A 27,860-nucleotide genomic window follows, 5' to 3' on the forward strand; every position below is an offset into this window, starting at 1 on the left:
TTAAGATGGAACAGATGAGATGAGGCATTTTTAAATAGATAAGGAAAGACTTGGCATTCTCAGGCTTTCTTTTCCAGAGTAAAAAACTGTCTGTGTTTTCTTAAAGTGCTTAGCAGGTGACATGAAAAATGTCTGATTTCTATAATTATTTATAAGGAAATTTCTCACCTCTTTAGTAGTCAGTATAAAGAGCCCCCCCACTCTTTTTGTGTCTATTGTGGTATGTGCCAAAGCCTTGGAACCTGTGGTGGCTCAGCTGAAAAAGCAGGGATTTGAAGCCTGTCCATAACCTCAGCTGACTAATTTTGAAGAGTAGATGGCTTGCATCATGGGTTGTCTGCCTGTCCATGGCAATGTAATTCCTGCTGTAAAATTGTTAGAAATAGAGAATTTCCTCAACTAACATTAAGTTGACCTAGAAGTTGGCATAGAAGAGGCAGCTATCTGGGATTTGCTGTGTCATGGGTTATTTGACTTTGGAGCTGTTACACTTCCTGAAAAAGTCTGCCATCGATATTTTCCATCAGTATTTTTCCTTCTCAGTGCATCTTCCCTGCACACACTGGGGTCAGGAGAACTGGCTCACTCTGTGGCTTTTGTGGTGGCAGGAACCTATGGCATTTGCCGTCACCTCAATCTGCTTTAAGTTTTTGACACTGAGGCCTGTGTTTTTGACACTGAGGCCTGTGGTGACTCTGAGCAGTGGCCGTGGTGTTTCAGGGCTGCCAGGCAGGCCCTGAGTGGAGAGCCCAGGGCTACCCTGTGCCCAGCTCAGGCAGGATGGGAAAACACACCTGGAAAAGAGCAAAATGCCACAGGTCAGTGTGAGGAGCACTCTGTGAGAGGCTGTGAGAAACAGCTCCAGGGCCAGGGGAACAGGAGTGCAAGGAGGGGGCTGCAGGTTCCAGAAGCTCCCTGGAAGCTGTGGGACAGGCCATGCTGGAGCAGGGGTTTCCCTGCAGTCCATAGGGGAGGGGAGTGCCAGAGCAGATACCCAGCCTGCAGCCCTGGGGGACTCCAGCCTGGAGAAAGTGAATGTTCCTTCAGGGAGAGACACTGCAAAGGCCATGCTGGAGCAACCTTATCCCAGAGCTTCACAGCCTGTGTGAGGGACACATGCTGGAGCAAGGGAAAAACAGGAGGAGGGAGTGGCAAAGAACAGCAATGAACTGATGCCAGCCCCATTCCCCACCCTCCCCATGCCTCTTGTTGGGGGTGGAGGTGTAGGAGTTGAGTGTGAACAGTGAAGTTGAGCCTGGAGCAAAGAGGCAGAGGGAAAATTCTTCTAGGATTTATGTTTTTTATCTTCCAATTCTGTTTTAATTGACAGTAAGTTATTTTTCCTAAAGTGAGTCTATTTTGCCCATGACAGTAATTTGTAAATGATCTGCTTGTCTTTATTTTAATAAAACCTGGGCTCTTTCATGACATTCTCCCCTGTGCAGTTCATTTTGTGGAACGTGAGTGGGAGAGCAGCCAGCCAAGGTCAACTCATCACAATGTTGTGTTGACAAAGGCCACAACACTTAATGACTGTCAGCAAGTAGGACTGGACTCCATCTTGTGTCCATTCAAAAAAATTGGTTTATTCTGAAGTTGTTAGCACCCTTAGGTGCTAACTGTACACTCACTGTGGAAAATATAACCTAGAAAGAAATTATCAATTAATGAATTTAATGAATTTCTTATTTTTAAGTATTTTGAAAATAACCTTGGTCTCAAAGAGAGTACTTTACTTTTGATTGTGCCGTGCTTTTTATATAAATCTAAAACACTTCATCCATCATAACTTCCTTAATTACAGAGGGATAGCACTATCAAAGCTACAATTGAAAATCAGGTAGATATGAATCAGAAAGCCTAAAAGGGAAAGACTGAATTTCAGGCCAGTTGCTTTCTGCCTGTGAATATGGCTTTATAGATAGAATGTGTTTGTGTAGTACCTGATAATAAAATATAAACATTTGTTTGGCGGTCATAGTATAAGCCACCAGATGGAGCAATGTTGCCATAAGAAATTGACAGTAATAAAAATAGCATGTTTTTTCTTTCTACTTTTGTAATATAAATGAAAGATTTTTTAAGATGGTGTGCCAAAAATGCAGACATCTGTATGGTAGAGGTTGTGACCATTGCAATAATTAGCTGTGCTGAAACACTTTTTACTTTTTCACAATAATGTAACTTAATGTTAGGCCAGGAAAAGTTAGATTTTTTTCTTCTTTTGTTGTGAGGTATTACCCTGAGTTGACAAACTGTAAGAGAATTTGATCTTGTTTCTTTTTTTATTTTTTTTCTTTACTTCTTAACTTCTATCTCTTTGCCATGGGTAGCTACTTTTCTATTAAATATCTGACTGTTATTTGAAATATTTCTTGCTACAGGGCTTTATAAAGAGAAAAGAGGCAGATTCTGACTATGCCTAAAGCTTATATTTGGGGATTTTGTTGGTGGTGTGACCTGCTGTTTCTTCTTTCCTTCTCCTACATGTCCTCCTAGGATCTTCTTACACAAGAGCCAAAAAGCATTTAAAATTTGCAGAATGAGAAGATGGCGCAGGCAATGCTGGTACCACCAGGACCTGACAGCTTCTTCTATTTCACTGAAGAATCTCTTGCAGCCATTGAAAAACGTATTGCTGATGAAAAATTTCATTGCCACCAAGAGGAGCCTGCAGATGATGCTGGTCATGAAGCAGATCACCTAGAGCCAAATAATGACTTAGAGGCAGGAAAGACACTGCCATTTATTTATGGTGATATTCCTCCAGGAATGGTGTGTGAACCCCTGGAGGACCTGGACCCATATTACATCAATAAAAAAGTAAGTGTTTTGTACTAAGAATGTAATTAGATACTCCTGTTTTACTATAACCTGATAAATGCTCTGCTGGGGAGTTGGTCAGAGGCACTGGTTGGAAGTATTATGCAGTAGGTGCTATTATGTTAGTTATTTTGATTTCTCTATAAAGACAACTGTAACTCTTGGTAAAATTGTGCTTTTTAAAAAGAGAAAAGAAAAGACACTTTTCTTTTAATGTCTCATATTACGGTATTTTAGTTAATGGATTTTATATTAAATGTCCTGTAATCTCTGCAGATCTGATTTAATGCTGAACCATTTGAAAACTTTCCATCTCTCTGGCTGCTCTTTGGATTTTTGTAAGAAACATGATGCCTGAGATTTAGTTTATTACAGACATGTTTAGACAAAATCCTCACTCAGTCTTATGACAGAACAATCACTGTCAAACATTCCTGAAAATATCATAAAAATATTTGTTTTACAAAATTAAAAAAAATATTAAAGACTAAACCAGTTTTTGTGTTTCAGTATTGGGTCTGTGTTACAGGCAATGACAAAATCTAAATTAATATATACTGATTCAGTTTCATTTATAGATATACTGATAAAAAGGAAGAAAAGAGCAAGGTGTTTACTTTGGCAAGTGCAGATGAAGGAAAGTTATTTTTATATATGCATGTGAAGTGAAATGATGTCAAGAAGGAATACAAAACTGAGTTTACATTAAAAAGGCAGTAAAAAATAAGCAGCAAGTGGCTATTTTATTGTGTACTAAATAAAAGACTTGTTGAATTAAAACCATAGAACAGGTTTTTGAAATTAAGTACTCAATAATCAACAAAATAGTGTCTTGCAAGATAGGAATTTAACAAAACAGCTGTATTATATCAGTAATAACAACCTAATTAAAGCAGTTTTTTTCTAGTATAAAATGTTGAAGACTAATAATCATGCAGATTTTTTAGTTGTTTTAGTTTTTGTTCTCTTAACTTCACAAACACTATTGACAAATGACCTGTTTCTTTTATAGTTAAATGTCATTGGAAAACAGAAATATTCAGTGTTATAACCTGCTTATTTCCAGACTATAGATTTTGGGAGAATAATCATTAAATGTAGATTGAATTAAGATTTCATTAGATGAACATTTCATTGTGTCTCCTATTTAAAATAAAAAATTATTGCATTTATTAGTAGCGGTTGCACAAGCAATAAAGCCAAGGATTTTAAAAGTCAAGGATGTCTCCCCCAAAACCAGTTTTAACATGCTGGAATGTTTAAATAGTTCTTTGTGAGGTCTCAAAAATGGTTACTTAGGTGCTTTGTTTTGCATTGCCAATTTTGTTCTGACATGCAAGTAAAAGAGCTTCTTTAAATTTAAAAAGTCATATTTTAAATTATCGTTTTAATGTAATTACTTAATACTAGAAAATCTGAAATGCAGATTTTAAGAGCACAGAGACAAAGAATGTGTGGTGTAGCATTTTCTTTGCTCATATGAAAATTTAGAATCTGTGATTTCCTTCTGCAATTCTACTGAAAATAAATTTAGCTACTTAGATGTGTGTAAGCAGCCTGTACTATGACAAGGTTTCTAAAATCCTTAATTTCCTAACCCCACTACCCTCATGCCCTTTTTGTCTGTTTTTTAAAGACATTTATAGTACTGGATAAAGCGAAGACAATCCACAGGTTCAGTGCCACACCTGCCTTGTACCTTTTATCTCCTTTCAATATCACTAGAAGACTAGCTATTAAGATTTTGGTTCATTCATATCCTTTTCAAGTGGTTTGTTAAAAATGGTTACTGATTAATATTACTAATGTTAATACTAGGAGTTTTGATTTAGTGTTTGAATCTATTCCTGCCAAAAAAAAAAGATTCTTTCAAAATCAATCTGAGCTAAGATTAGTCACTTAACCTGCTGATTAAATCCAGATAAGTCATTAGTAGAGTTCCCTAAGATGCAGTATTGAACCCAACCCTGTCTAAAATCTTTATGGATGATCTGGATGACGGGGGCGAGTGTACCCTTGGTAAGTTTGTGGATATCACCAAGTTGTGTGGGAGTGTTGATCTGCTGGAGGACAGGAAAAGTGGAGGGACCTGGACAGGCTGTATGGATGGGCCAGACCAAGAGCATGAGGTTCAACACGACCAAGTGCTGGATCCTACAAATTGACTTCAAATTGACTCATGCAGTGCTACAGGCTGGGGGCAGAGTGGCTGGAAAGTTGCCCGGTGGGAAAGGGCTTGGGGTGCTGGTAGGCAGCAGCTGAACATGAGCCAGTGCATGCCCAGGTGGCCAAGAAAGCCAGGGGCAATCCTGGCCTGTGTCAGGAATAGTGTGGCCAGCAAGGCTGGGACAATGACTGTCCCCCTGTACTCGGCACTGGTGAGGTCACACCTTGGGTGCTGTGTCCAGTTCTGGGCACCTCAATTCAGAAAGGACATGGAGGTGTTGGAACAGGTCCAGAGAAGGGCAGCAAAGCTGGTGAAGGGTGTGAGTCCTAGGAGGAGCTGCTGAGGGATCTGGGAGTGTTTAGCCTGGAGAAGAGGAGGCTCAGAGGGACCTTACTGCTGTCTACAACTCGCTGGAAGAAGGGTGTTGCCAAGTGGGGGGCAGGCTCTTCTCCCGGGTAACCAGTGACAGGACAAGAGGAACTGGCCTCAAGCTGCGCCAGGGGAAGTCCATGTTAGACATCAGGAGGAATTTCTTCACAAAAGAGGTTGTCAAGCATTGGAATTGACTTCCAAGGGAAGTGGTAAACTCACTATCCCTGGAGGTGTTCAGGAAGTGACTGGATGTGGCACGTATGGTCTAGTTGACAAGTCAAGAGTCAAAAGTTGAATTTGGTGGCCTCAGCAGTCTTTTCCAACCTAAATGATTCTGTGATAGGTGTATAACCATCATTCTTGTGAAATGTCTTTGCATTATTTATGACATTGCTGGTGATAGTAAACTGATTTGTATTATATATGTTGTCGGTATTCTATGTCCTGGTCAATTCCTTGTATGTTGTGTTATGCAAATTTGGCTTTTAAAAGGGGTATGTTCCTTAACTACAGTCAACATTGTTCAACAAGGTCATTATGCTCACTATTTTGGCAAATTGTGTATTAATGACATGGAGAAATCTTCCAGAATGGGCAAAATATGTAGAGTAAGTATACTTAAAAAGGCTAATAATTTTTAAAATGCTTTAAAAATGAAAAGCAAATTAAGAGCTAGACCATGCAGTTTTACTTACTTGTGTAATACCAGTATCCACTTTTTCCTGCTTGGAGTTTGATCATCCCAAAGCAGCACAGTCCTGCAAGCTCTGCGAAGGAAGGAAGCTTTGACATTGTTAACCTTTTTCTCTGAACAAAATGCTGATAAATACATTTCCTCAGAACGTTCGTACAAGCAGTGTTTTCATGCATTCTCCTTCCTGAGCTGTTCTTTTTCATTAAAAAAAGAAAAAAAGAAATCGGTCATTCCACCCAAAACTACTGCTTTTCAGTGTGGAAAATGCTTTCCATAGCCCCTCCGAAACACCTTAATTTTGTGTAGCAAAATCTAATTATGGGACACGCCCACTCTTTAAAGAAAATACCTCTGCTGAGGATTATTGTTTATCATTCTTAAGTCTACATGGTCAACTGTAAAGCACCTTCAGTAAGTACTAGGTTTTACTTGCCCATGGACTTTATTTCTGATGTGGCAACCATGCTCAAATGTTATTTGAACAAAAATTTTTTTCCATGTTATTCATGGTTATCATTATTAGTGCTGAAATTAAAAAATCTTATGTGCTAGAAACTGCAAAAATATTTTTCTGACAAAATGGAAAAGTATAATCCTATTATCTCACAAAAGAATGGTGGAAAACCAGTCATACTTTGTGAGTTTATAACTTGTGTTCAGTGCATGTACTAATTACTGGGTTTGAGTTAATTTCCTGTATGTTCATGTTATATCACTGAACAACACAACAATCTCTAACTTTTGCTTGCATGTTTTCTCATAGGTACACTTTCACTGGAATTTATACTTTTGAATTTCTAGTAAAAGTCTTTGCAAGAGGCTTCTGTATAAATGATTTTACGTGCCTTCGTGACCCCTGGAACTGGCTTGATTTTGTTGTCATTTCCTTTGCGTAAGTATATAATATTTTTTAAAGTTAAATAACCAAGCTTTTTGAACCTGTAATAGTTTTGTTGGCTTATATTAGTTCATATTAAATTACTTGTGGCTGGATTGTGCTTCAAGTATTTCCACTAGAATATTTTACACTAGTGTAGCACATAGCAGAATTAGTGGACTATTCCACAGTACAGAGGATACCACTAACAATCAATTTAAAATAGGATTTTAAAAACAAAAGCAGGTCTATAGGTTTAATTTTAAATTTGCAGTTAATAGTAAATCTTAAGGGTGAATTTCTTAGGGAAAACTTAATTGAAACGTGAAAATATGAATGCAAGTCTTTAACTTATTCCTTAAAAAATAAAAAAAAGCCCCAGGGTTTCTGGATTTCAGGTCCAGGTAAGTAGTATAAGCTCTGCCTCAATTCTGAATAACTGTGATTTAATCCTACAGGTATATAACAGAATTTGTAAACCTAGGCAATCTTTCAGCTCTTCGAACTTTCAGAGTGTTGAGAGCTTTGAAAACTATTTCTGTAATTCCAGGTAAGAAGTAACTGTGTAAAATAGTAGACACTCTACATCACCTCTATTTAATTTTGTGTGTGCTGTCATTGTGTTTGTGTGTGGAATCCCTCACTACAGATATGTGACAGAGTTTGTGGACCTGGGCAATGTCTCAGCGTTGAGAACATTCAGAGTTCTCCGAGTTTTGAAAACAATATCAGTCATTCCAGGTGAGAGCGAGGTTAAACACCGAGGCTGACTGAAACTGCACAGAAGCTGAACTCATGTTTTTAACAGAAACATCCAGGATTTTGTCTTAATTTCAATTTAATTTCATTTTCTAATTCTGTAAAACAGTCAGCCTCAGAGTTTAATAGTCAATTGCATGAAGAACTCATTTGCATAGCCTGTATATTCCTCCATTTAATAATTTCAAATTTTCTCTCCCACATTAAGGATCAAAACTAAGTCTTTTAAATATACATATTTATGAAAGACATTTGGGATTGAAAATTTTGGAGTTTTGTAAAAGTTGAATTTCTGACAGAGGAATAAGATAATAATGAGTAGCATGGGGATTGCATGATGTAATTATTATCTTATGATGCCGATCTTCACCAAACCCCACCTCCAAGAGAGAAGCATTAGAATGCAGACATTAAAATTGCTACTGAAATAAAATTGTGGTCTCTTTGTTTGCTGTTATAGAACCAAATGTTGTGTATTGTAATAGAATACTGGCAGAGGTTTGGAGCAAGAGGCATCAAAAAGAAAAAAAAGTAAACTGTTTTCTTTAGATGTAGTGTACATGTATAGAGAGCATGAATTCAAAGCTCCTGGTTTGAAGAGCCGGTGCTTTGGAATGTATGCCATTCATTCCCATTCATATTTTCAAATTATTTTTCAGGAATGATGAAACTTGTCGGTAGCTTTTCCTTTGGAAAATGTTTTAAGACTGTTTTATTTAAGCTGTGCATGGTATTTAGTAGTGTCTTGGAGACTAGATTGGTTAGATTACATTTTAGCTTAGTTAAATATTTAATATTATAATAAAAATCTGCCTCTGTTTGCAGGCCTGAAGACTATTGTTGGAGCCTTAATTCAGTCTGTGAAGAAGCTCTCGGATGTGATGATCCTGACTGTGTTTTGCCTGAGTGTATTTGCACTGATAGGACTGCAGCTGTTCATGGGCAACTTGAAGAATAAATGCCTGTTCTGGCCATCAAAAAATTCAACAGCCTTTGAAACACATGTAGTTCCATACTTCAATGATACAGAATTGAACTGGGATGCGTACATTAATGACGAAAGTAAGAAATACTTTTTGTAATTTGCTAAAATTTGTATGTAAACCAACACACAATCACAAGATAATATGTTCTCTTTAGCCTGTTTTATACTGCCGGCTAAAGATTAAAAAAAGCCAGTGAAATTGGCTGGCAAAGAATAGGAATTTGTGTATATTGCATCCCGAACTCATGCTGACGTGATTGCTCTTTCCTTTAACTGCACTTAGAGATGTATGTAGTGGCTTAGGTTAGTTTTAGGGTCATGGAATCATGTGGGTTGGACAGGATCTCCACAGTCCAGACCAACTGCTGCTCAGCTGCAGGTCCAGTTAGAGCAGACTGCTCAATCTCTTGTTCCAGGCAAGTTTTTAGCATCTCTAAGGATTGAGATACCACAGCTTCTTCTGGGCAGCATATGCCAGCATTCAACCAGTCTCACAGAAACTTTCTTGAAAATCACTTCAGAATTTCCCATGCTCAAACTTTGATTAGTGGCCTCTTATCTTTCAGGAGTACGCTCCTGAGATGAGTCAGGCTTCATCCTCATTACAGCTTTCATTTTATACTTGCAGGTAGAGTGAAGATCTTTGCACATATCTCCCTCCCTGCCTGCTCCCTCCCTGGTCTTCTCAAGGCCTCACAAAACCAATTCTTTTAGGCTCTTTTTGTATCTTTAGGGTATAAAAAAGACATTGTTCTAGGACTTTATTTTTGCAATATATTTTTATTTTGTTGCCCAGAGAAGCTGTGGATGCCCCATCCCTGGAAGTGTTCAAGGCCAGGTTGCATGGGGCCCCGATCTATTAAGTGGCTTTCCTGCCCCTGGCAGGTGTTTTGGAAACAGATCTTTGAGGTCACTTCCAACCCAAGCAGTTATATGATTCTGCCAGTATTTAAACCCACTGTTGGGAAAACACTAATGGGAGATTATGAGCATTCAAAACCTGATGACTTGAACACAGATTCATCCTCACAAAAAAAAAAACCAAAACCCCAACCTCCTTTCATTTGTAAACATGTTATTTCTATTTTTTCTTTAGGTCATTTCTACCGCCCAGAAGGAGCAACGGATTTTCTGCTTTGTGGCAATAGCTCAGATGCAGGGTAAGGTACACTGAAAATGACATATCTGTCTAAACATGTAAAAAATATCAATCTAAACTTTAAAAAGATAATTTAGTTACCTAATGTCATGGTTAATAATAATATGGTCATGGTTCCTAGCAGCTGGACACTTGAATGAATAAAAATGTTAAATGACAAAATACTTTGCTGGAAATTTGTTTTAAAAGCTCATATGTAACTGGAAAATTCCATGTAGCTGGTAGACCTTGTGTTATGAAGACTTAAGAACATTGTTTGCCATGGGTTTCCTGCCATTTCTCAACCCTAAAAGAGCAATCATATAATAACCAAATCGTATCATTCTACATGCTTATGAAGTATCAGTCCATCCCTTGGTTTTGGCTGGTAATAATTTTAAAACATTCAAACTATTTTAGTAAACATTTAACTTGTGTCTAACTATGAGATATTTTGTGTACGTGTATAAATGCACATCAAACGGGCACACATACATGAAAAGAAATCTTCACAGTGTTTTTCTATAGAGGTTTTGGGGACAAGAGGGTCTTCTGTCCTAATTGAAACAGTGTACTTACATTTGATATCAAGATTGCATCACCTACTCTCAAAACCAATATGAAAAATTTATTGAGATAAAAGTGTCCTTGTGCTGGTTATTTGCTCTTGACAAATTGGTAGAATTTGTTAATTAGGCTCATGTGAAGAAGCCAAGAAATCTGGTATGCCAGCCTCACTGACAAAGTTAAGCATAAAATATGTGTGCTGGCTGTCTTTTTCCTGCATGGAAGTATCCACCTATTGGAATATCTATGTTAAGTACATTTATTATTTTCATTGAAGAGATATTTTCAGAGGTAATATCAAACTGTTGATAAAAAACTTTATTTTGTTTAAAATTTTGAAAGACAATAGAAGGAAATATTGTCATCACTTGTTTACTCTCTGGATTATTTTTTAAAGAACAGACTTTTAATTTCCTCACTAATCTTTGAATTGTTTTAAGCCATAAATAGCAGCACCATCCACAGAGTAAGCCTCATAAGAAGCTCAAGAAACAATAATTTTTTTTAAATAGTGTTATATGAAATTTGTGTATGGATTGTTTTGCCTCTTTTGTTTTGTTTTGTTTCCCTCTTCTAGTAAATGCCCAGAAGAGTTTATCTGTGTGAAAGCTGGTAAAAACCCCAACTATGGATATACTAGCTTTGACACATTCAGTTGGGCTTTCTTGTCACTGTTTCGACTGATGACACAGGACTATTGGGAAAATCTTTATCAGTTGGTGAGTGTATTTTTAAAATTGTGGTCAATGTATTACTGGGCCCAAATCAATCGTTCTTATTTGTATTACATACCATTGCTATTGTTAGCCATTAACATTTTTCAAAGGAAGCAAATTCAGTTGCAAAACTAAGCAGATGTGGCCACTTGATACAGAATCTCACATGATTTCTGAAGAGGCACATGAAGAGTTTTTTGGTCCATAATTTAATTTTTGCAGTGTATATTTCATTTTGTGCCTCGTGATATTTTCAAAATAGTCAATATTGAGTTTAAAAAGACTTAATGACAGCAAAATCTGAAATTTAATTTCAGTACCCTTAGTCCTATTTTTATAACTTAGAATGCATGACTTGATACAAATTAAGATTCTTACACAAGCTTTTCATTATATGGTGTATGCAAATGTGTCAATTATAATAAATACTATCTTCTCATTATCTAGCCAATTGTGCCATTTTTAGATCATTTGTTTGTTTCAAAGAGAACTCATGCTAATACATGGTAAGCATTCTAAGCATCCAACCTGTGATATGTGACTGACCTTAAGAACTCTGATCCCACATACTTCCCAAGATTATTAGGCATTGAAAGAGGTTTGTCCCAAAGCAGCATGATCCTTAGGCATGGTTTTCACCTAAAAGAATGTTCCCTTTATATTTATGTTTCTGAATTACAATTACTTTGTAATTCAGAAAACGTGTATGATTTTACTACAGAAGGAAAACCAACTAAGTTTTGAACTTTTCAAAGTCATTAATGCTTGGGAACTGCAGAAGTGATACATTTCTTCACCAGCTGGATTTCTCTTCTCCTCCTATAGACACTGCGAGCTGTTGGCAAATCATACATGATATTTTTTGTTGTGGTGATTTTTCTGGGTTCCTTCTATTTGATTAACTTGATCTTGGCTGTGGTTGCCATGGCCTATGAAGAACAAAATCAAGCAACTCTTGTTGAAGCAGAGCAGAGGGAGGCAGACTTTAAACTGAAGCTTGAACAACTGCGGAAGCAGCAAGAAGAAGCTCAGGTATTTTCTATCAAGAATCTGGGCCTTAGTGTGTTCCTTTGCCTGCTATTTGTTAAAATAGAACCAATAATAAATTTACATATTAAAAAAATCCATTCTTTAACATAACTTGCAAATACTGTAGACTGCTTTTTCTATGCCTCTTTATTGTTTTTAAAATAGATAATATCTAAAGTGGTAATCAATTTCTGAACTGATAACAAAGAGTAGCATCCAAATCAGAATAATAGTTTTAAATGAATCTCTGTTATCTTGGGGTAGTAGCTTGTAAACTGTCATGATGATTTTTGAAATTCTCATCTTAGAAATAATTTCAATACTTTTCAGCCCTTGATTAGAGTGTAGAATATTTTCATCTATAAATTTCTGATTCATTTTTGCTACCTGTGCTGCTACTAGCGAATCTAAGACTGGCAGCAGCTTAAGGAGGCTACTTACAATAAAAGCTAGGATTACAATAAAATTTACAATAAAACTAGGATTAGTTTACTAAATAATTACAGGCGGAAGTGTGACTCTGTTTGGCTCTTTTGTTTTCAGTTGCATTCACTATAATTAATAAATTTAATAATTTTCAAATATTTTCTAATGAACTTTGTGACTGTAGACAATGTGGGCTGACTCCATGACATGGGTGCTAAGTAGAACTCCATTCAAATTCCATTCATACTACAGAATTTCATTTGTAGCTTTGCACAAATCCAACTGCACTGTTTACTAGAAGTAATTTGATACAAATCTTAGGAATAAGATTATCTTTCTTTTAAAATGATGTGATTTATAAAGTATCTTATTAAATAATTGCTGTGGCAGGCAATAGCAGCAGCTGCAGCAGAGATGACTGAGTACAGCTGTGAAAGTGGGAATGCTGCACCCTCAGATAGTTCTTCAGATGCATCCAAGCTTAGTTCAAAAAGTGCCAAAGAAAGAAGAAATAGAAGGAAGAAAAGGAGGCAGAGAGAGCTCTCTGGAGAAGAGGATGACATGAAGGATGAAAAGCTTCCAAAATCTGAATCAGATGGCAGTATCAAAAAGAAAGGTTTCCGTTTTTCTTTTGATGGGAACAGACTAACTTATGGGAAGCCATTTATATCATCCCACCAGGTACTGTGAGTAATGCAATTGTAATTTTTGGAATTTGTGAGATTATTGTCATATACAACAAACTTCACTGCAACTTTGCAATGTAAGGCAACAAAGTAAAAATAATGTAGCATTCTCTTAAATACCAACTGTAAATTGGTATTATTTTCTCAAGTGTACCTTCAAAAAGTGTTTTGTTGCCTCTCATTTTATTATTTAGGACCTGAACGCGCACAGCAGTATTGCATTTTCCTAGTTGATCTGAGCTAGAAATGCCTTCTTAATTCATAAATGGAATAATTAAGTATAATGTATGAATGTAGAAGACTAAAGGTATTGGTATCTTTTAACATAATGCATGATCTTTGTGGATCATTGAGAGTTTATGTAAAGCTTGGTTTTTCTCTTTAGAGCATGAAAAAGCAGTGGCCTAATGTAGGTTATTTTTTTTTCTCCGCAGTCATTATTTTAGGTACACTGTAAATTTACCCATTCAGTTGACTTTCATCTGTAATGCATCTTTGAGACCAGCCTGAGGCAGTGTATTAAAGATAACACTGAAAAATTCCAGGGGAATATAAATTATTATTGTTTTTCTTGTACATAGACATGAATTTTGTATGCTTATAATCTTCAGATGGTCGTTTTTTATGTTTCCTTTGCAGTCTTTGCTGAGTGTTCATGGCTCCCTGTTTTCTCCCAGGCCTAGTAGCAGAACAAGTCTGTTCAGTTTTAGAGGCGACGGACGAGAGAGAGGCTCAGAAAATGAGTTTGCTGACGATGAGCACAGCACGTTTGAGGATAACTCGAGCAGGAGAGGGTCTCTGTTTGTGCCGCGCAGGCACGCAGAGCGGCGCAGCAGCAACATCAGCCAGGCCAGTGGGTCATCCAGAAGGCTGACAGTCTTCCCAGTGAATGGGAAGATGCACAGCACTGTAGATTGCAATGGAGTGGTTTCCTTGGTGGATGGACCACCAGGTCTGTTGTCTCCTACTGGACAACTTCTGCCAGAGGTGATAATAGATAAACCATCAACTGATGGCAATGTAAGAAAGTTTAAAATTACTCCAGGTTTCATGTCCTTTCTTTATTGCGTGGACAATGTTTCAAAAATTATTGCTTTGAAAATAGATGGGAAGTTGTGAATGCTTTTGGAATCTTACTGTGTTGAAATGGGTTTGAAGTGATTTAGTCAAAAGTGAGAGGCTAAAGCATGAAAGAGAATAAAGCAGTAAGTTTTACATACCTGCAAAGAAAAGATGTAAATACATCTGCTTAATGAATCAGATTAGTAATGTTCCATTGCTAAATCTGTTTTTGAGTGCAAAATAGGATGTCCAACTCTAAGCTTCCTGTACATTATTAGATTATTTCAATTTTTTTTCTTTGTGGTTTTAGTCTCCTTTTAAGTGTATTTTTCTTAGTAAAGAAAAGTCAGTAATATGCATTATTCTGCAGTAAATATGCAGTCAGTAATGTGCATTTGTTCATACGTTTGGTATTGTGCAAATATAGCATAGTCTTAAAGATTATTTTGACGCCTTAAAAGTCCTGAAAGCATTTTTTCCTCCTGGGTTTCAAAGACTGAGTTGCTCACTGCCTAGGATCAGGGTATAATTAAAAAAAACCCAAAAACCCCAAAACAACGAAACATTTTAATTCTGCTCTGTTTTTCCTTTTCCCTCAGTCTGCTTTGGGAATGGAGCAGAGACATCTGCATATTTTTTCCCAAAATTATTATTTTACTAAATTTTTTGGTCAATTTCTGTGTGTCATAGCACCTGAAAGTACATGAGCCAGCTTCCTTGCAGTTATCAGCCAGATGCCTTGCAGTTATAATTTTCTTGCAGTTTATTACACGTTTATTTTAATGCATTTATTTAATGGACTGGAAAAAAGTGTCCCCATCCTTTGGGCATTCAAAAATTCTTCATAACTGAGATGTGCTCAAGACTATAGTTAGAACACAACTTTCATTTTTTAAAATTAAGTCATGAAAAACAAGTATTTATTTTTGGGATCAATGAAGTCAGACCTATGCTGTTACTTCAGTTGAAATTCATAAAATAAATCAGAGTTGATAATGATTGAATTTAGAAAATATAATTTAAATTAAGTTTTGAATGGGTACAGAGATCAAAACTGATCTTTAAAACTATTTTATGGAATAGTTGCTGCAGAATCTTCCTAGCATTATTCCCTTGTTAGAAGGGTCTTGTGAATGAACTAGTTTAGAATGGAAATATTGGTAGAGCAAGTATGGAACTGGGAATTGTTTTTACACAAGTTCTGCAAGTCTTTCTTTGTTTTCTTGGCTGTAGCCCCCTCCAAAATTTATTGGTGTCTAAAGTGGAGTAATGTTATTTGAGTATAATGCAGTGGAAGTATGGGAACTAAGTATCCAAATGTTTTTCTTAACGTTTTAAAAGTATTAGTTGTATTAGGATGTATATAATGAAAATAGAAATTTTTAAAAATCCACAGTATTTCTAGTATTTCTAAAGTTTAATTTAATTTACACACCTTTTAATTTATTTTTTTTTTTAGAGCACTACCACAGAAATAGGAATAAAAAACAGACGTACAAGTTCATATCAAATACCAATGGAGTTGCTGGAGGATCCTGATTTAAGGGAAAGGGCCATGAGTCTAGCTGATGTTATCACAAACAGAATGGAAGGTATGTTATAGCTGCAGACACTTGAACTTTCTTGACATAGTCTTAGATTGCTTGAAGGTATTATACCACAATACAAACAGAGAAGAAAAAAAATATGTAGTCATTGCAAATATATAAATTGAATAACAGGAAACAAAATGCATGCGCATAGTGAAAAAAGAAAGGAAGCAGGTAAGCAGGCTGACGTAGAAAACTCATTGTAATTAAAATGGGTACTATGTATGTGTTTTATGCTTGTTATTCATGCTTAGCAATGCAGTTATTGGAAGAAATGCCTTGTGATACATTTGCCACTAACCATACCATAAAGATATTAGAGAAAATTCCAGGCCAGGCTTTAGTTAATAAGGAGAAGAAAATTTCTCCAAGGATTGCTTTGAACAGTGGAATGACTACTAGTGAAAATAATGAAAAAAGCTTGAATAATTTTCAAAATCATTTTAAGGTTAAAATTAATGTTATTTTTTCCTGAAAATAAGTACTTAGACATTTAAAAGGACTTTGAAGTTGAAAGATTAATTGAAAAAAAGATCCCTAATCTTAAGCATAATTCTTATGGCTTTTTGTGTTTTTTTAAACAAGATCATATGTTATTAAAAATAGACATGTTTTTAAAGTATTTGCTCAGAACACTTGAGGTTTTTCTGTAAGTCTTCTAAAAGCTTTTGTGTCAGAAACAATAAATTAAGTTCCTGGAAATCTGAGGACGTTCCTCCAAGTGTCCTTAGTGGTTCCAGGTATAAAGTTTAAAACTTGAAAAACCAGATAAAAAATTACTTGAACATTCTCCAAAACTTGTTCACTGTAAATTTCTCTTTTTCCCCAGAACTTGAAGGATCTAGACAAAAATGTCCACCTTGCTGGGATAAGTTTGCCCATACTTTCTTGATTTGGGATTGTTGTGAGCCCTGGTTAAAAGTGAAGAGTATAGTTGAATTTATTGTAATGGATCCATTTGTTGATCTGGCTGTCACTGTTTGCATAGTTTTAAACACATTATTTATGGCCATGGAACATTATCCAATGACTAACCAGTTTGAGACTGTACTTACAGTAGGAAATCTGGTAAGTCCTTCAATCTATAAAATTTTATACTGGTGGAACCTGATTTCTCTTTGGAATAGAATTGCTTTTATAGTTTTTGTCATCCCATAAAATAAATATTAAAGGGTTATTTGTACTAAAAATAGTCTAAAAATGCCATTTGGAATATATTGTATATAAGAGTATTTGAGAGGTGTTGCATCTTAGATTTTGTCTTCTGTATTACAACTTCTTCAATAGAGTTTCCAAAAGCCAGAGTTTGAATTACATGAAACTGAAGGAAATCTGACATGTTTTTGTTTAGTATTACAAAAATAAGTAGGAGTCAAGTTAGATCCTTTTTAGTGTAAGTACCATTGACAACAAAAAAAGAGCTGAATGCTAATTTCTATTATTATTTTTCACTGCTATTACTATGTGTTGATTTTCTTGAAGACCATTTATTTGATTGGACCATAACAATTTGGAAGGCAAAGAATGCGTGACTTATTCTAAGAGTATCTGTTGGTGCAGCTGAGTTTTGTTCCTTAGTGGACACAGTGTGTGAGTTGGGTTTGGTGAGGTAGCTTTATTTTGGTTTATAAAAGCAATAATACAGGTATGTTATACTTCTTAACTCATGCTTATTCTAAGTGGTTATTCTGGTGATTATGATCTAAAAAAATAATAAAACAATTTGGTTATTGGAATATGTGAAATTCTAATACATGTTGGTAACATACTCAGACTTAAAGAGTCAAAGTATCAGCATTTAAATTATATGCTGATTTTTTTTAATCCAATATGGATATATTTCACTTTTTACACCTTAACCTGGAATTAGAGATCCTTATCTGTACAAGAGAAATATCTCATGTTGCTGTTTAAAATACATGCAGGATGCCTTTGAGGAAAAGATAAGGCAGACAAATAGATGAGGATCAGTAACTGTTTCAGAGAGCTGTCTTGTGATTGTGTTTGTATGTTTTACCCAGAAAACTCCCATTCCTACCTTTCCTATGTAATGGAGTAGTTTAGTATGTGTGAGTGTATGTGTTCCTTCATGCCAGGAATTTGTGTGTGCTCCCAGTCAATCTGTATGCCTCTATGACATTGGTATGGTATCAGCAGTTGCTTTCTTCCTTTTTGGACTCTGTAGCTCTGCATTTTAGAGACTGTAAAATGCTCCTGACTTTTTTGAACTTTTTTTGATCTTTCTCATGAATGATAGCAATTTATGCAGTTTTGTAGATACTGGTGGTCATGCATCTATAGTAAATACAATGAATTTATTTCAGAGGTGTGGTTTGCCTGCTGCTTCAGAAGATGTCAGAGGCATTCAGAGTCAGAAAGGAGTTTTACTTACTCAAGCCTTGGCATAATTGAGCTTTTTTTGGCCGTTAGAGAAGATAAGCTTATTTATGAGTTGTTCTATAGACTTTGTTAATGGTACATCACTTCAATTTATGACCAATTCATGTTTTCCAACACACCTTTGTTAAAGCAGCTTCCATTCTGACAAGAGCAAGTGCATTATCTTGCTGGGGAAAGTTCCTTTAATTAGATTTAATTAGATAGATGGCAGATAAAAGGAGCAAACTGAAGCCTGTTAGGAGTAGCTTATTCTTCAGTAGATACTAAATGTACCTTAGCTTTAACTGATGTTACATATTTATGCTGGAGCTCTTTTTGATGTCGCTACTTACCTTCTCTCTGGGGTTCAGTTTGTGATAATTTTAATTAGTGACATCCTGCTGTAAGAGGGATGCTACTTCTTACTTCAGTTGTTCTTTATCAGTGGGTTCAGCTTCTTCATATTCATCCATAAAGTAACAGTAATGCTTTTTTCTTCAGGTTTTTACTGGAATTTTTGCAGCAGAAATGGTTCTCAAGATAATTGCCATGCATCCTTTTAATTATTTCCAAGTTGGCTGGAATATTTTTGATAGCTTTATAGTTACTCTTAGTTTGGTGGAGCTTTTTTTGTCAAACGTGGATGGATTATCCGTTCTCCGGTCATTCCGATTGGTAAATAGTACATCTGCATTAATTAATGAATTATGTTTGTATTTCAACTCTGTTCATATAAATAAGACACCTTTTAGTATACTTTTTAGTAATTGACACAGGGTATATCTGCAGGTTGTTTTAAAAATTATTTATCATTGAATACTGTGTGCCATTTTACTGTTCAGAATTAAGAGCTGTAATTTTATTGTAATTGTTTAAACATGAATGAGTGAAGTTTAGTGAAATGTACAATTTTTTTAGAGTATATTGAGAAGTAGAAAACTTTGTAGTCTTGTTGGCTTTCATGTCTGGAAGTAGTAAGAAGGCTAGAGGTGTTCTTTTAAAATGTAGGAATTAAAAAATTCATGGGTTTAATAAATTTTAAGAAGATTGATTTTTCTTTTCCCCTTAGCAAAAAAAAATCTTTATTTTATTAGAAAAATATTTTTGTTTCTACATGTAATATCCAAAGTGTATGTATTCAGAATCCACTGTCTGAACAAATACAACTAGTGTGCTGTTTCTTTCATCTGGAAAAGCATAAATATGCTAAAACAAACAAGCAAAACACTACAAAAAAAAACACACAGGGGGAAAAAACCAACGTCTAAAATTTATTACATTTTAAAAGTGTGGGTTTCATGAAATGCTATGGAAGTTATGGTTGTTGGAATCATGTTGAAGTTTTTCTTTTTGCTCTTGCTAGAGTCACTAGTTTGTAACACACTGCTACCTCTATAACATTTTTGTAACTACTGCTAATAATCCCTGTATTTTTTTTTTCCAGTTGCGAGTTTTCAAATTGGCAAAATCTTGGCCAACTCTAAATATGCTGATTAAGATTATTGGCAACTCAGTGGGGGCTCTGGGGAACCTGACCCTGGTGCTGGCCATCATTGTGTTCATTTTCGCTGTGGTTGGGATGCAGCTCTTTGGGAAGAGCTACAAGGAATGTGTCTGCAAGATCTCCAGTGACTGTGAACTGCCTCGCTGGCACATGCACGACTTTTTCCACTCTTTCCTGATTGTATTCCGAGTGCTGTGTGGGGAATGGATAGAAACCATGTGGGACTGCATGGAGGTGGCAGGCCAAGCCATGTGCCTTATTGTTTTCATGATGGTCATGGTGATTGGAAACCTAGTGGTATGTAGTCAAAACAATTTTACAATTCATTTAGAATATGAGAGGTAAGAGAACCAGTAATTAATTATAAAAGTATTATTTAATGTGATTTTTAAATATTATTTTATTGTCTGGATTTGTTATGAGTGTGGGTTTTGAAATGGAGTTTTCTGTTTGTTAGATTTCTGGTCCTACCTAGAGTCCTCGGCTTGGAGGATGAACCCCGCCGGGTCCAGAGTGCAGTTCAGAGGATGTGGGTGAGAGTGTGCAGCTCCAGGTGCTCAGGGTGTTGTGGGCTACTCCTGCTTACCTAGAGTGGGAGAGAAGAGTAAGGGCACCCTCAGTGGTGGACATCCAGAGTGGAAGTTTCCTATTTGCAGGAGAGGATATAGCAGGGCCTTTTCTCCCTAATCCATTTAGTCCTTGCTTCCAATCACACTTAGGCAGGTTATTGGGCCTTTCTGTAAATCATCTTCTGATCTCTCCTGTCTAAATGACTGCTATTGCATTCTTAAGACTCCGAAGCATATGCCATTTTGAGACCTGCATGCTGCACCACCAGCATTTTACACAAATGGAGTAAGGAAACTTGAATTAGAAGGAAAGTTGTTATGCAGGAAAAATCTCAGCTTCAATTACTTCAGGTTTTCTTTTGCTGCTTCACTTTTTTGCTTGCTATTTCATAAGCGCTTTCTACAGATATTTCTGACATGGCCTGTATTATATCTTCATTTTTCTTTTTCAGAGGAAAGCATCAGATTTGCACTAGTTTATATAAATTTCTCTTTTTAAATGTTTTATTTATATTTTTTAACTCACCAGTATTTAAGACATTATTTGCTCTCCCTATTGCACCACTTTTCTCATTCCCTCTGTTATTAAACATCTCTGCTTTAAGTTATTTTCTGTTGCAGAGGAGATTTTAAATTAGCCATCCTGTGCATATTCTTTAAGAATAAAATTTCTGAGAGGAGTCAGGTAAGTATCTTTAAGACAGCCCTGCTTCTAGTTGCACAGCCACTTGCTTCAGGATTTTCTATTAATCTATTGTCTTATAATGAAGAGAACTGTGAAGTTGTTTGATTAAACTCCATAAGTAGTTTTCTATACCAGAAGATTGAATTTTGTGGAATGAAGTATCCACCTATGTGAATATTTCCACAGTGTTTACTATATTCTGATTTTATTCCATAGCTCTGGGAAAACTTCTTACATGAGCACACATCCCTGCTGTATGTTCATGGCTGTTTTGTCCATTTGTCTTTATGTATTCCTAAAATATTTTATCATCTTGCATTCCAAGCTGATGGGAGAGCTGATTTCAAGATTTTAAGAGCTGGTACTCTGCTGCTTTGGCATTTGAGTTCCTGGTAACCTCTGGGGTTTTGTGACTGATGTGTGTTCTATGTTTTGTCTTGTTGTGGGAAAAGGATGACTTGGGCATTGAAAGGCAGGGTGCATTCCTCATTTTTTAAGTTGCATACAAAAAAATTATTTGTGTGTGTTTGGACCAGCACATAGAAAATCTGTTTCCTGTATAGATCAGAGTGCTGTGATTTGCCAGAAAGGTAAACATGTTGAATCTCTTCAGACAATGCCAAAGAATCAATAATTTCTGACCTTCTACAAACAAAAGCAATGTAAAGCCACAAAATCCCCTCTGTTGAGGTATAGGGAAGGTATTTTACTTAAATTGAATTTGCATTTTATTTACTGTGTACTTTCAGAATCGTTACTGTAGATGAAAACACAAAGCCTGTGTTTATAATGTGTTCATAATAAGCATGTAGATGAAAAATGGGAAAAATCAGCTCTGTTGTCTTTGGTTTTTTTTATTTTACTTAGGTATTGAATCTTTTTCTGGCCTTGCTGCTGAGTTCATTTAGTTCAGACAACCTTGCTGCTACAGACGATGATAATGAAATGAACAACTTGCAGATTGCTGTGGCAAGGATTCAAAGGGGAATAGATTATGTGAAGAAAAAAGCAGGTGAATGCATCCGAAGGCCTTGTTTGGGAAAACAAGCTGCTGTAAATCAAAGAACAGCAACAGATCAGAATGATGAGAGAAACCATTGCATTCCCAACTGCACTGCCACTGAACGAAGGATAGATAAAAATTATGGCAAAACTGAAAATGGAATGGCCACTGTTATAGGTGACAATGATTATGCACCATTCATAACCAACCCAAGCCTTACTGTTACGGTACCAATAGCTGTTGGAGAGTCTGATTTTGAACGTCTGAATACAGAAGAGTTTAGCAGTGACTCAGATACGGATGAAAGCAAGGAGGTAAAATTTAAAAATTTTATATTTTAGACAAATTAATTATACTGACTGTATTGTTTCATAGTGCAATTCTTCCTGCTTAGAAATGCAAAGCAATTGTAACTCAAGATTCTTGGACTGTACAGAGTATGAATAATCTGAAGTGGGAAAGTGGAGTTTGAGAGAGTAGGAAATCCTGATAGAACTGTATAAATTTATGTGAACCCATTTATAAAGATGTTTGAAAAGCCAACTACTAAACTGTTAGTTGAATAGGGAAATTAGTACTTATGTAGAGAATAAAGTGTCAAAAGCCTGGGTTTTTTATAATTGTTTCTTTGAGCTAAATGTAGGTAAACTGCTATTTAAAAATATTAGGGAAGATAATAATAAAGAATATTAATATTCTTAAAGGAAAATCAGCTTAACAGAGGTGCTGACTCAGGCTGATGAGAGCAGTAGCAACAGTTTTCATGTTCTGAAATCAAAATAATGGGGGAAAGCCAAGGGAGCAATGTTTGTATTATAATATGAATGTATCAACTAAAAACTCAAGGAAAAAAACCAGAATTACTGAATGAAAAAATACTAATTTCTTATTTTTTGGGGGGGGGAGTTTCAAACCAGTCATTTCTAAGAAAACTGTCTCATTTTAAACTGGGTCATCTCTAGGACAGTAGTCATTTGTTAGCAGCTTCAGTCTGAGGGGAAAAGCAAAATCATGGATTTTGGCAGGATTTTCAAAGACACTAAAAATTCAGATTGCAATCTGTGGCTTGAGCAGACTGTGTGTGGTATCACCATTTCTGGCACCTGAAGACACGAGGACATAAATAGAATATCATCACTTGTGCAGACAGCTGTTCTCCAGTCTGGATTGCTTTGTCTGCGTTGTTTTGGGGTTTTTTGTTTTTTTTTTTTTGTTTACTTTTGGGGTTTTTTGGGTTTTCTTTGTGTATGGTTGGTTTTTGGGCATTCAGTTGATGAGTCTGAGAGATTTTTGATTGGTTGTGTGCTTTTTAGGTTTTCAGATGTTTTGTTTTGAATGGGCAGTTAATTTGCCAGTATTGCTTCTAATGTTTAGAAAATAATTTCGTTCCTGGGAAATGTAGTGAAATTAAATTTAGAAAGGTGTAACAAAGTATTCTTTAGGTGTTTCTTTTATTACAGATTACAGTGTTCAGCCGTATTACACTTATTTTTGTTATTTCAGTAGCTTGTTTCCTGATCCTTGATTTGTTCCATCTACTTTTTGAAGATTGTGTTGCTGCAGATGTTACATTGACCACTCAGTTGAGAAGACTGTAGATTAGTAAGAGGCTTCTTTATAGCAAAGCATCAGTATTGTTACCCATTTAAAACAGAAACTACTCTATGTAATGAAGCTATAATATTTGCTGAATAACTACTCCAACTTTTACATATTATTATCTGACTGAAGAATATTGGATTTCTTAGTGTTTTAATAAAACTTGGGTTTTGTGGAAGGAATATTTAATGAATCTGGGTAATTTAACTTGAAATCTACCACTTGCCTGGAAATTAGCCTTCAGTTGAAGACACCTATTTCTTCAGTATTTTATATTGTAGAACTGAGTGACAAATTCTGTGCCTTCTTACATCTGATATTCAAGATGATACATAAGCACTAGCCATTTATAGGATACTGTTATCCAGTATCACTATTCACTTCCTCAGATTTGGAAAACTGGCTGAGAATTGGCAACCACAGGAGATACATAAACTAAGAAAACACCCCTTATTTGTGTACACTTGTTCATAGTCAGTAGGGAAATGGTCTTTCTTCTTGTAGATTAGTTCAGCTTTTTCTTTCAGACTTCCCCTTTAAATGGAGCAGTTTGTGTCGGAGTTGTTACATAGCCACATTATAGGATGAACCCTTGAGAAGCCATTGCTAAGAAGTGAGATCAGATTTATACCAGAAGACAAATTGAGGAACTTACAGGTTGATTGCTCAGCATAAGGTTTTGTTTTTCATTGCTATGTCTGCTACAATCCATAATGAACTGTTTGACATTTTTCTTAAAATCATTCAGTTAAATATTTAAAGATGCTGGGGAAATCTTATGCAGAAGTTTCCATTTTTAAAATGGTATGATTTACTTTTTATTTTGCCTGCAGCTCTTTTCTGAAAGAAAGGACCTAGATGTATCCTAATTAACATCTAGCGAAGACCTTGAAAATGAAATGCAAGGAGAAATATGTTCTGTTGTTTTTAATGTCTAATTACTACCACTTAAAGGATACCTAAAGCTGAAATAGTGTGGGTGCATCTGTATTTCTTTTTCGTTTGGGTCTTTTTTTTTTTTTCTGGAGGAGGAAGATTTGAGGGTGAAGGGATTTTCGGTGGTGGTTTGGCTTTTTGTTTGTCGGGTGTTATTTATGTTCAGGCCCAAGTCCAGTTTCCATCTATGAGCATCAGATGTTCTCCTAATCTTACCTTTTCCATTATATATTTGGATATGCCTAAAGCTCTAATCCACACCTAAAAATATTATGTTTTGCAAATGTGTGACATATATTAAGTAAGTAGGAATCCACACTTCTGTTTCCATTACTCAAACAACCTCAGGGGTACCATATTTTAATTTCATTGCGTGCCATTCTCTCACAGGAGTAAAATCAAGCTGGATCAGTCAAGACTGGTGCTTTTAAACCAGGCAGAGCAGCGTGTCAGCATGTTTACACAGGTTACCTAAACAAATCATACATATTTGATCACTTCTGAGATTGATTGGCCTGCATGCTACTCAGCTCCAGTATCTTTTTCCCCATATGTTGCAATGTAGTGGGAACATGTGCAGCTCTGTAAGCTGAGTCCCATGACTCACATCACAGCATGACCGAGGGCAACGCCCACACCTCCTTCTCTCCTTGTTGCATCTTTGGTATTTTCTGTACTATATTTGTGGCATAACATGCATGCTTTGTAAGTTTTATTCTTGTTAACTGAATGATTAAGCATCAGCACTTTTCAAGATCAAAAGAGGTTAACAACCTATGATTTTATGACAATGGGAAGGTTGTCCTCACTTGATATTTTCTGTTCATCTGTTGTACTATGTTTTTAGCTGTCATGTAATTATGAACATCTTCTGATCACATTCATTTTGACCAATGCCTCTGTAATATTACATATATACAGTTACTTGTATGCTAAAATGTTAGTAACCTTTATATAAATTGTTTTGTGTTTGTTCACAATGTTTTTGTAATTCACATTTCAGTTTTCTCATGTAAGAGAAGCTAAAACATAAGATGAAAGATACACTCCTAGGAAAAATCAAATGTAATTTTTTATACATATGCATAGTTCCCTTGAATATGGGTGTAATGATGTAGTTATATTCTAGTCATGAAGTTTATATATGTCTGCAAGGTTGGAATGTAGGGAATCATTTATGTAAGTTTTGTTCTTCAGCATAAATGATTTTTTCTTTGTGAACATAATCCAATTGCTTTATTTTTATCAAGACAATCATAAAACATTAATCAAAATTTCTATGCAGGTATCTAAATAAATCTGGATGGTTTAAAACTACATAAATAAGGATGTTCAAAAAAGAAAGAAATATAAAATAGGAAAACTCGGAATAAGGATCAAATTAAGACAACCTTTAGAAAGACAAAATAGGAGTTACTACACTCCCAAACCTCTAAGTTCAGAAACTCTAGAACCATAAAACTTACAAAAGTTTTTTATTTCACTTAATTGTACCAAGCTATGCATTTCTTATTCCTGATGATCTCTTCTCTGTAGTTTGACAGTTCTGCTCTTTACCATTGAGATAATCCTTTTGAAAATACAGCTTTTATTTGTGTGGATTTGTTGTGGAATCATTATATTCCATCTATTCTTTTGCACTGTATTACATATTGGAAGTATTTAGGTCTCTCTTCGGTGTACAAGGGGACACTAAACTGTTGAGAAAGAATAGAAAATTATCTTTCTAGGGATTTTTGAAGCTATTTTCAAAAAGGCACTTGAGTAGGGAAGAGTGGAATCGTGATATCCCATCCTACTGGTCCAGGTATTAGGGGATGAGTCTTATTTGATGGATGTTGATTTTGTGACACTGCTCCTAACTCAAGCTTCTGCTTACATGAGTCTGGACCAGTGTAGAGCAGCATGCAAACCAGTAAACTGGGACCTTCCAGTCATTTGACTGAAAAATACACAAATCTTTTTTCATTTGAATGTCACTTTGTCTTACTTACCCTTCCCTGCATAATAAGGCCATGCTTTTTTCTAATAGATAAGTGTGGCAATTTTTTCTAAGTAATTCCATTCAATCCAGTGTTTAGTGTACATCTAATGTGGCCTTCTTACCTCTATTTAGTAAACTGAACAGCAGCTAAGGGCCTTGGAAGTTTAAGGAGAAACATTTCTGTCTTTCCTAAAAGTTCTCTTCCTGGAGTTATTCCCCAGATCAGTTAGACTTCTGCAAAGACTTCTGTTGTAAATAACAAATAAACTAGACTTCTAATTTTTAATTAGAGGGAGAAACTCTGCTATGCACATTGATTTTTATGATCACTTTTTGTTGTTGTTGTTGCTGTTGTTGTTTGATACCTGTATCATAGTGAAAAGTATGAGCCCTTCACATAAAAAAGAGAACTAATGTTTAATTAAATCTGTAACTCTTCAACCAGTAGGATTATACTCTACACCATCTGTAGAAGAGGAGACCAGACTACCTGGTTTATATCAAAATAGTTCACAGAATCTCTAGTTTTATTTCTAGAGTAAAGAAAATTGCCCTTTGAAATTAAAAATAAATTTTAAAAAGCTCTAAACTCTGATTCTTCTACCATGAGTTAAATGAAATACATAACTTCATGTTCTAAACATATTGATTCTTTTCAGTTACTATTTTGTTTGCAGTTTTTCATCTTTTATATTTTCATTTGAATTAATGTCATCTGCTAAGCTTACAGCTCAAATTACTTAGGGTACTTCACATTGCTTTCATTTTTTTATTAATAATATGACAAAAAACTTCTTTATTCTTAAAAAGAATATATTTTAAAAGTAATAGTGTGACTTAATTGTTTTAGTTTACTCACCACCACTGCAACATTTTGCATTATATATGCTATGTCATGGAATGATGAAAGCAGCATAATATTAGAATTGTGGAAGGCATATTGTGCTATCCCTGGGTTCAGTAGAGGTAATGATAGGAAAAGTTGTTTGATGTGAATATTGCTGTTTTGAAATTATGTTGCTGAAAAAGAAAATACATTTTTACAGTAAACATAAGTATTATGGGTGTTCTATTCCAGATAATCAGTTTGTAAAGTAATAGGAAAGTAGGCAATATGAAAAAAAAATTTTAATTTAAGTTAATGAAGAATACTGTTGCTTATTTTTATCATATTGACTATTCTTTTACAAACAAAAAATTATTTATTAACAAAAATAATCGTGTCCTTTCACATTTAACAGTTGAGATGTAAATACAACTTGATTGGATAGTAACTTATCTGCATTTATCTCTTAGATATCTCTTAATCAT

General features: G+C 35.5%; 1 protein-coding gene across 9 annotated transcripts in view; it reads left to right on the forward strand.

Moving 5' to 3' along the window:
* Positions 1-2,550: 2,550 nt before the first annotated feature.
* LOC131560487 (sodium channel protein type 2 subunit alpha-like) overlaps positions 2,551-27,860 on the forward strand; it is a 39,571-nt gene continuing 14,261 nt past the window's right edge. For 2 of the 9 annotated variants that reach the window (XM_058809248.1, XM_058809246.1), the window contains exons 1-16: positions 2,551-2,823; positions 4,460-4,578; positions 5,881-5,970; positions 6,820-6,948; positions 7,583-7,674; positions 8,518-8,754; positions 9,774-9,837; positions 10,960-11,101; positions 11,924-12,130; positions 12,944-13,234; positions 13,879-14,226; positions 15,761-15,893; positions 16,720-16,958; positions 18,771-18,944; positions 19,714-20,070; positions 21,895-22,344. In XM_058809248.1, the coding sequence (XP_058665231.1) occupies positions 2,551-2,823; positions 4,460-4,578; positions 5,881-5,970; positions 6,820-6,948; positions 7,583-7,674; positions 8,518-8,754; positions 9,774-9,837; positions 10,960-11,101; positions 11,924-12,130; positions 12,944-13,234; positions 13,879-14,226; positions 15,761-15,893; positions 16,720-16,958; positions 18,771-18,944; positions 19,714-20,070; positions 21,895-22,344 (3,345 nt within the window). Of the gene's footprint in view, positions 2,824-4,459; positions 4,592-5,875; positions 5,971-6,819; positions 6,949-7,391; positions 7,484-7,582; positions 7,675-8,517; positions 8,755-9,773; positions 9,838-10,959; positions 11,102-11,923; positions 12,131-12,943; positions 13,235-13,878; positions 14,260-15,760; positions 15,894-16,719; positions 16,959-18,770; positions 18,945-19,713; positions 20,071-21,894; positions 22,345-27,860 lie in introns of all 9 variants that reach the window. The other 7 variants (XM_058809243.1, XM_058809245.1, XM_058809247.1 and 4 more) reach the window with 7 other exon arrangements.

This window comes from Ammospiza caudacuta, chromosome 8, assembly GCF_027887145.1.
Source record: "Ammospiza caudacuta isolate bAmmCau1 chromosome 8, bAmmCau1.pri, whole genome shotgun sequence".
In the NCBI taxonomy this organism is placed as follows: domain Eukaryota; kingdom Metazoa; phylum Chordata; class Aves; order Passeriformes; family Passerellidae; genus Ammospiza; species Ammospiza caudacuta.